Source organism: Somniosus microcephalus, chromosome 14 (genome assembly GCF_052327205.1).
Source record: "Somniosus microcephalus isolate GS21.2 chromosome 14, FLI_Smic_1.0, whole genome shotgun sequence".
Classification (NCBI taxonomy): domain Eukaryota; kingdom Metazoa; phylum Chordata; class Chondrichthyes; order Squaliformes; family Somniosidae; genus Somniosus; species Somniosus microcephalus.
Window position 1 is genome coordinate 28,749,188 of NC_141000.1, and position 9,393 is coordinate 28,758,580.

The 9,393-nt window shown below is 50.0% G+C and overlaps 2 protein-coding genes across 2 annotated transcripts in view; one reads left to right on the forward strand and one right to left on the reverse strand.

Annotated features, from left to right (window-relative positions):
* The window catches only part of kpna3 (karyopherin alpha 3 (importin alpha 4)), a 103,147-nt gene extending 94,508 nt beyond the window's left edge, over positions 1-8,639 (reverse strand). The window contains exons 1-2 of the mRNA XM_086006422.1: positions 8,493-8,639; positions 3,005-3,049 (exon numbers count right to left, since the gene is read on the reverse strand). Of these exons, the coding sequence (XP_085862548.1) occupies positions 3,005-3,049; positions 8,493-8,561 (114 nt within the window). The 5' untranslated portion in view covers positions 8,562-8,639. The remainder of the gene's footprint in view (positions 1-3,004; positions 3,050-8,492) is intronic.
* Positions 8,640-9,170: 531 nt separating this feature from the next.
* Positions 9,171-9,393, forward strand: part of rcbtb1 (regulator of chromosome condensation (RCC1) and BTB (POZ) domain containing protein 1) — a 96,105-nt gene continuing 95,882 nt past the window's right edge. The window contains exon 1 of the mRNA XM_086006417.1: positions 9,171-9,311. The gene's annotated coding sequence lies outside the window, so the exon portion shown is untranslated. The remainder of the gene's footprint in view (positions 9,312-9,393) is intronic.

Consider the following 9,393-nt stretch of genomic DNA (forward strand, 5'->3'; position numbering starts at 1 on the left):
TCATCCGAAAGACAGCACCTCCGACAGTGCAGCGCTCCCTCAGTACTGCACTAGAGTGGCAGCCTAGATTACGCGCTCAAATCTCTGGAGTGGGACTTCAACCCACGACCTTCGGACTCAGAGCTGAGAGTGCAACCAATGAGCCAAGGCCGACACTGTGCAATTTGGATTGCACAAAAAACTTGGATCAGAATACGACTACTTAGCTACTTCCACCCGAGAGGGCACAGAGACCCTGGGAAACTAATGATTTTTACTGGCACTGCTCGTCAGTGGGACAATGTTGCTGTTTAGTGCACAATCTATCCAGAGACAAACATCGGAGAAACAGAGCAAAGCTTTGTAGAGAGTGTCAAAAAGCAGGCAAGCTAAAAAAAATATACTGTAAAAGGCCTCCCTGCAAAAGTGAGAACCGATATCATAAAAACTGCAAACTGACATAGGCTGGTCCAGAATTTTTAATAGAAACAGCAAAGTGGTGAGGCTCAGTATCGCAAACCTGATCTGGTAATCCAGGGATCTCACTGTGTCTGCCCACTAAGTTCAAAGAATATGATCTCTCCACAGCAGTAACTCTTCTATACTCTACCACACACTCATCTGATAGGCAATTGAAGTTTAAATAGCCTCTTTTCAATTACCTGACCAACATCTCTGGCCATTTTGTCTTAGCAAACATCGAATTGCTCATTCTGTTGTGATTACTCATCTCCTGGTTACAAATATGGTTTCATCAGTGTGACAGGTACACTGAAGGGCAATCACTGCACATTCAAATTACATCTCCAATAATGAGGCCACTACAATGTGCTCAAACACAAGAACTACATCTTAAATGTGCAGCAGCAGCATGGTTGTATGCCTGGAGGCTGATCAAACACTGTAAATAGTGCATTACAAATAGCAAACCAAATCTTGTTGCAATTTACATTCGATATATTATGAGTTTATATATACAGACAAAATGCTGCACATATGTCCTTAAGGCACTAACTGCAAACTACCTGTTGGCTTCTGATGTCAACTCACTATGGTGCAATGACCACCACCTGTTGGAAACTGGGCAAGTAAAAAACAAATCACATACAGACTGCCAAAGTTTCACAGTCTCGTTAGGTATGGGCTTTTAGATGCTTGAGGGCCGAGGCTGGAGGGCTGTATAAGCTTTAAATGCATCACTGACCAGCCTGTATTTTATATTGACCCATTACCAGTAAAAGGTCACAAGTATACCTGACACTTTTAAGCGCTTATTGCTGCAAGCAGACATATCACCATGGGGTGATAGGTCACTATGAGATGCTGCTGCCCCGCCTCCCTCCAAAGGATATTTTAAGGGTGCTTCTAACACAACGTGTGCACTTAGAGAAATTTATGGTGGGGTTCTTGTGTAAATGAATCCACAACCACTTGAAAGTCACATGTTTCTCTTGCAAGAGGAAAGACAAAGTATCTAATAACATAAGCACCATTTAGTGTGACCACCATCTTTTAATCTAGGTTTCTACATCAAGACAAAGAAAACGCTGCTCCAGTGACACCGATACCCCAAGTTAAGGCGCCTGTTGGCAAGTGTTCTGGATTTCAGACACTAGAAGATGGTCCTCTGGTTCTGTTCACCCTATGGAGCTTGTGACTAACCAGGCAACTTTCCATTTACTACTGCTTCGTCACAACAGAAACATCCGACACATGTGGTTCAGTGGGTTCTCCGCGCACATGTGAAAGGCGCCAACAACACAAACCCATACCAACAGATTGAATCTACAAAGAATGCTGTCCCAAAATATTTAAGAATTTTGACAAGTGTCAAGAAGGTGAAGCGGAGATTTAATAGACGTGTTCAAAATTATGACGGTCTTTTTGATAAATAGGGAGAAACTGTTCCTACTGGCAGGAGGGTCGATAACCATTGGACACGGGAGGGTCGATAACCATTGGACACGGGAGGGTCGATAACCATTGGACACGGGAGGGTCGATAACCATTGGACACGGGAGGGTCGATAACCATTGGACACGGGAGGGTCGATAACCATTGGACACGGGAGGGTCGATAACCATTGGACACGGGAGGGTCGATAACCATTGGACACGGGAGGGTCGATAACCATTGGACACGGGAGGGTCGATAACCATTGGACACAGAATTAAGGTAACTGGCAAAAGAAGCAGAGAGGAGATGAGAATTTTATTTTGAATGCAGCGAGTTGTTGTGATCTGGAATGCACTGCCTGATAGGGCGGTGGTGGAAACAGATTCAATAGTAACTTTCAAAAGGCAAGTGGATAAATACTTAAAAGGGAAAATATTGCAGGGCTATGGGGAAAGAGCAGGGGAGTGGGACTAATTGAATAGCTCTTTGAAAGAGCTGACAGAGGCACAATGGGCCGAATGGCCTCCTTTTGTGAGGTGTGATTCTATAGTAGGCATTTAAACTCAGCTCTTCACACCCCCCCCCCCGCCCACAACTAACAGTATATTGCCCCCCCTTAGATGTAACACTAAAGCTGAAAGAAAATAGTGAGAGGACACACGATCTACAACAGCAGCAGCACTGGATGGTGCCTGGAGCACAGGGCACAGTGTGGGAGTGGCAGGATGCTGGTGAAAGGCAAGGGGGGGGTAAGAGAGAAGACTATTTTTTTCTGAATGTACATATGTTTCACAGGATCCAAAACAAGCTCCAGTAGCCCATATACGATAGCCCCCAAACTGGCCTTTTAATCTGTTTCATTTCTTGTGTTTTTTCAGTCTTGACAAAGGGTTTCGACCTGAAACGTTGACTCTAATTCTCTCTCCATGGATGTTGCCTGGCCTGCTGAGTGTTTCCAGCATTTTCTGTCGTTATTCCAGTAGTCCATATATAGTTAGAAACACACCAAATACACAGCAGCCCACAGGTTCATTAAAGTGATTTATAGCAACTGGTTACACGTTAAAAACATTCAAGCCACAAGTAACAATGACGCAGCAAACGGCTTCAGAAAAAGCAGACTCGTTACCTTTCTTAGTTCCACGGTTACTTCATTCCTGTGTCTTCTCATAGTCTGCAACAGAAGAGACATCAGCCTGAATTAATCACCTTGTTCAACAAATGGCACCGGCAGTGATGTACTCCAAAAGCAGCAGACCTTCCAAGGCATTGCTCACAGCACATCGAACAAGATACTTTTGTACAAGGACAGCACCATACCATCAAATGCACAAAGCATTTTTTTGTTAGAAAGATGAAACTCAGCCCATTTAGGAACATAGGAGGCCATTCAGCCCCTCGAGCCTGTTCCGCTATTCAATTAGATCATGGATGATCTGTATCTTAACTCCATTTACCCGCCTTGGTTCCATAACCCTTAATACCGTTGCCTAATAGAAATCTATCAATCTCAGTTTTGAAATTTTCAATTGACCTAGCCTCTCCTTTAGAGTTCCAGATTGCCACTACCCTGTGTGTGAAGAAGTGCTTCCTGACATCACCCTTGAACGGCCTGGCTCTAATTTTAAGGTTATTCCCTCTAGTTCTGGACTCCCCCATCAGAGGAAATAGCTTCTCGCTATCTACCCGATCAACTCCTTTAAATCATCTTAAACTCCTCAACTACATCACCCTTTAATCTTCTATACTCAAGGGAACATAAGAACAAAAGAATTAGGAGCAGGAGTAGGCCACTCAGCCCTTTGGGCCTGCTCCGCCATTCAATAAGATCATGGCTGATCATCAACCTCAACTCCACGATCCCCATATCCCTTGATTTCCCGAGAGTCCAAAAATCTCTCGATCTCAGCCTTGAATATACTCAACAACTCAGCATTCACAGCCCTCTGGGGCAGAGAATCCCAAAGATTCACAACCCTCTGAGTGAAGAAATTCCTCCTCATCTCAGTCCTAAATGGCCAACCCCTTATTCTGAGACTGTGACCCCTGGTTCCAGACTCTCCAGCCAGGGGGAAACAGCCTCTCAGCATCTACCCTGGAACACATGCCTAGTCTATGCAACCTGTCCTGATAATTTAACCCTTTTAGTCCCAGTATTATTCTGGTGCACTGTATCCCCATCAAGGTCAATATATCCTTCATCAGGAGCAAAGTAGTGTCCAGAATTGAGCGCATTTAAGGCCACAAAGACTATTATTGTTGTGTAAACACAGGGTGAGAGATTTTACTTTTTCTTAAAGCAGCAGGCACAAACCCTGGTTTTCTTTTTTTTAAAACTGTGATTGGCAAGATCATTAAGGGGTTACAGACATTCTGGCTCCTGTGTCGACCAAGGTATTTTCAAATGCTGTTTTATAAGAACAAGGAGCATTATTCCATGTAATGCACAATGTTATTATTCTACTAAGGGAGAGCTGTGCCCCTTTAGGGCAACAATGGGTCATTGCTGTTAAGTAACTACAAACTTTAACTGTCGTTTGGTCAGGGAACTTTATAAATTGTAAAGTGCTCCTTAGTTTGGCTCCCGGCGAGAGGTACACAGTAAGTAACTTTTTTTGGAAGATTGTTTTGCCTCTGTAGGAAGTACGACATCTGTACAAGCTCAGACACTATCTTTCACCTATTACTTGAACAGGTCCTGTGACACTGCTCATGGTAAATCAGAGATGCTCTATTTTGTAGGATTAAGGAACATCATACCACAAAGTGCAGATCTGTATCCCTTCAAAGCTACAAGTCCCATTGTTCAGAACTAAGCACTCAGTTCATCGAGAAAGACTTTCACTACCTCAGAACGTCCCAAAGTGGAGTCACTGTTGTAATGTAGGAAACGCGGCAGCCAAATTGCGCACAGCAAGCTCCCACAACCAGCAATGTGATAATGACCAGATAATCTGTTTTAGTGATGTTGATGGAGGGATAAATATTGGCCAGGACACCGGGGATAACTCCCCTGCTCTTTTGCGTCCACCTGAGGGGGCAGGCAGGGCCTCAGTCTAACCTCTCATCCGACAGACGGCACCTCCGACAGTGCAGCACTCCCTCAGTACTGCACTGGAGTGTCAGCTTAGATACACCCCCATCCACATCCATGGGGCTGTGGTGGAAAGGGTGGACAGCTTTAAGTTCCTCGGAGTCCACATCACGGAAGACCTCTCCTGGTCCCTCAATACCTCCTCTCTGGTGAAGGCGGCCCAGCAGCGCCTATATTTCCTAAGGAGGCTGAAGGGATCTAACCTGTCACCCCTGATCCTCTCTAACTTTTACTGCTGCACAATAGAGAGCATCCTGACAAACTGTATCACAGTATGGTACGGCAGCTGTAGCTACTATGACCGGAAAGCCCTGCAGCGGGTAGTCAAAACTGCCCAACGCATTACCGGCACCCGGCTACCGACCATAGAGCACATATACCAGAAACGCTGTCTACGGAGGTCATGGTCCATCATCAAAGACCCTACCCACCCCAGCCACAGTCTGTTCGCCCTCCTGCCATCTGGGAGACGCTACAGATGCATTCGCACCCGTACGACCAGATTTAGGAACAGCTTCTTTCCCAGGGCTGTCATCCTAGTGAACTCCACAAATAAACTCTAAAGCCTGCACATCTGCCAATGCACTTTATTATGGTTATGTTTATGTTAATGTATTACAAGCCAAATGAATGTTGAATGTTTAAATGTCTTAATCTAAATGTACACTCTCGGGAGCCACAAGCCTACATTTCGTTGTACTGCACTTGTGCACTAACAATGACAATAAAGTTGATTATGATTATTATTGTGCTCAAGTCTCTGGAGAATAAAGAGCACAATTAAAAGGCGGCCGCTGTTAAGTAAGGCGTGGTCGAGTTCATACGGAGGTCAGTTAAGAAAGTGCTGGCATCCTAGCCCCATTATTTTACATTCAGCAGTTTTACTATTTTCTTATACTTTTTGGTGAAGTGTGACACAGAACATCGAGTGCAACAGACTAGAAAATACACACTATATCTACCATTTTTATATATATTGTATATATTCAATCTAGTCATCAAGCATTACAATGAGCTAACAGAACAAAGGCTTCCATAAGAGAGAACAGCAAAATTGTCTTCGCACCAAACGTCCACTCAGCTACCAGCCCGCGGACACGAGACAACTTAATGTGGGAACGGTGTTACCCGCCTGGAGAGGATGAGCTTATGAACAAGTCACAGGGGAAAATCTCTGAACCAACTTGTTCTGGCATCAGATACAAACCCACTTTCCTCCACAATGTGGGCAGCCTACATCACCTCAGGAAAATTCAGTAATTATTTTATTCCCAGAAGATTTGTTCTCTCTCCCACCCCATGCATTTTCCTGTTGTGGGAGGGGGGGAAAAGAGTTGTGTTCACTGACCTACATTGGCCCCTGGTCCCCGAATGCCTCGATTTTAAAATTCTCATCCTGGTTTTCAAATCCCTCCATGGCCTCGCCCCACCCTATCTCTGTAACCCCCTCCAGCCCTACAACCATCCGAGATCTTTGTTTCCTCCAACTCTTGCCTCTTGAGCATTCTCACTTCCTTTGCCTCATACTTGGTGGCCGTGCCTTCAGCTGCCTGGGGACCAAAGGCAGGTTCCCTCCCTCAACCTCTCCGCCTCCCTCTCTTCATTTAAGGCGCTCCCTGAAACCTGCCTCTTTAACCAAGCTTTTGGTCACCTGTCCAAATACCTCAAGTGCCTCAGGGTCAATTTATGTATCCGATAACAATTCTGGGATTTTTGCTGCGTTAAAGGGGATATATAAATGCAAGATATTGTAGTAAATGTAATGACTGTGACCATGCGACTCGCCAGAGAAGGGGGGAGGGGAAGAAAGCAAAACTGGACAGACACCCAGCAATTTGAGGGGATAGACACCCAGCAATTTGAGGAGGGGAGGGGGGGATAGACACCCAGCAATTTGAGGAGGGGAGGGGGGGGATAGACACCCAGCAATTTGAGGAGGGGAGGGGGGGGATAGACACCCAGCAATTTGAGGAGGGGAGGGGGGGGGATAGACACCCAGCAATTTGAGGAGGGGAGGGGAGGGGAGGGGGGGGGGATAGACACCCAGCAATTTGAGGAGGGGAGGGGGGGGATAGACACCCAGCAATTTGAGAGGGGGGGGGGGATAGACACCCAGCAATTTGAGAGGGGGGGGGATAGACACCCAGCAATTTGAGGGGGGGGGGGGGATAGACACCCAGCAATTTGAGGGGGGGGGGGATAGACACCCAGCAATTTGAGAGGGGGGAGGGGGGGGGGATAGACACCCAGCAATTTGAGGGGGGGGATAGACACCCAGCAATTTGAGGGGGGGGGATAGACACCCAGCAATTTGAGAGAGAGGGGGGGGGGGATAGACACCCAGCAATTTGAGGGGGGGGGGGATAGACACCCAGCAATTTGAGGGGGGGGGGGATAGACACCCAGCAATTTGAGGGGGGGGGATAGACACCCAGCAATTTGAGGGGGGGGGGGGGATAGACACCCAGCAATTTGAGGGGGGGGGGATAGACACCCAGCAATTTGAGGGGGGGGGATAGACACCCAGCAATTTGAGGGGGGGGGGATAGACACCCAGCAATTTGAGGGGGGGGGGATAGACACCCAGCAATTTGAGGGGGGGGGGATAGACACCCAGCAATTTGAGGGGGGGGGGGATAGACACCCAGCAATTTGAGGGGGGCGGGGGATAGACACCCAGCAATTTGAGGGGGGGGGATAGACACCCAGCAATTTGAGGGGGGGGGGATAGACACCCAGCAATTTGAGGGGGGGGGGATAGACACCCAGCAATTTGAGGGGGGGGGGATAGACACCCAGCAATTTGAGGGGGGGGGGATAGACACCCAGCAATTTGAGGGGGGGGGGGGATAGACACCCAGCAATTTGAGGGGGGGGGGGGATAGACACCCAGCAATTTGAGAGGTGGGGGGGGATAGACACCCAGCAATTTGAGAGGGGGGGGGGGATAGACACCCAGCAATTTGAGAGGGGGGGGGGATAGACACCCAGCAATTTGAGAGGGGGGGGGGATAGACACCCAGCAATTTGAGGGGGGGGGGGATAGACACCCAGCAATTTGAGGGGGGGGGGGATAGACACCCAGCAATTTGAGAGGGGGGAGGGGGGGGGGGATAGACACCCAGCAATTTGAGGGGGGGATAGACACCCAGCAATTTGAGGGGGGGGGATAGACACCCAGCAATTTGAGGGGGGGGGGATAGACACCCAGCAATTTGAGGGGGGGGCGGCAGCTCCCGGTTGCGGGCCGGGCCGGCCCGGGGGGTTTGGTTGCGGGGTCGGTCGATACGGCGCCGCCCCCGCGGCCCCGCTCGATGCGGGAATGGGGCGGCCGGAGGGAGGGAAGCCGCTCCCCGAACATGGGGCCTCAGCGCACGGCCAGGCCAGGGCCTAGAGCCCGGGGCCGCGGGGAAACCTGGCGATCGCACGAGGCGCCGGGCCCGGGCTGGCGGAGCCGCTCCCAGCGGCCCAGGGCCCGGCGACAAACAGACCGAGAGCTCGCCTCTGCCTCGGGGCGGCTCACCTCCACATCGCGGCCCTTGTTCTTGAAGCTTTTGATGCGGTGATTCTCGGCGCCGCTGCTGTCCGCCATCGCGCTGCTCCGCCCGCCACTGCCGCCGAGGAGACCGGAGAATGTTCCACCGCCTGAACTACCGGGGCCCGCCACCGGGGGGCGACAAACACCGCCTGAACTACCGGGGCCCGCCACTGGGGGGCGACAAACACCGCCTGAACTACCGGGGCCCGCCACTGGGGGGCGACAAACACCGCCTGAACTACCGGGGCCCGCCACCCGGGGGCGACAAACACCGCCTGAACTACCTGGGGCCGCCACCCGGGGGCGACAAACACCACCTGAACTAGTACGATAGCAAAATACTGCAGATGCTGGAAATCCGAAATAACAGAAAATGTCTGAACTACCCGGGCCCGCCACCCGGGGGCTACAAACATTGCCTGAAATACGGGGGCCCGCCACCGGGGAGGCGACAAACACCGCCTGAAATAACCGGGTCCGCCACCAGGGGGCGGCAAACACTGCCTGAAATACCGGGACCCGCCACCGGGGCGGCGGCAAACACCGCCTGAAATACTGGGGCCCGTCACCCGGGGGCGACAAACACCACCTGAAATACCAGGGCCCGCCACCGGGGGCGACAAACTCCGCCTGAAATACTGGGTCACGCCACCCGGGGGCGACAAACATCACCTGAAATACCCGGACCTGCCACCGGGGGCGGGAAACACCACCAAAAGCGGCTGGAAAAGCCGGGGTGCCACCAAATAGCGACACAAATTGCAGAGAGTTTGCGGGACCTGCCCTGGATGATCCTCCCTAGCGGTAGTTACAGCAGTTTTTGAGCACTGATGGATGATCCTTACTTCCTGTTGCAATAGGGGGGAAAAAAACAATCTTGGGCTCA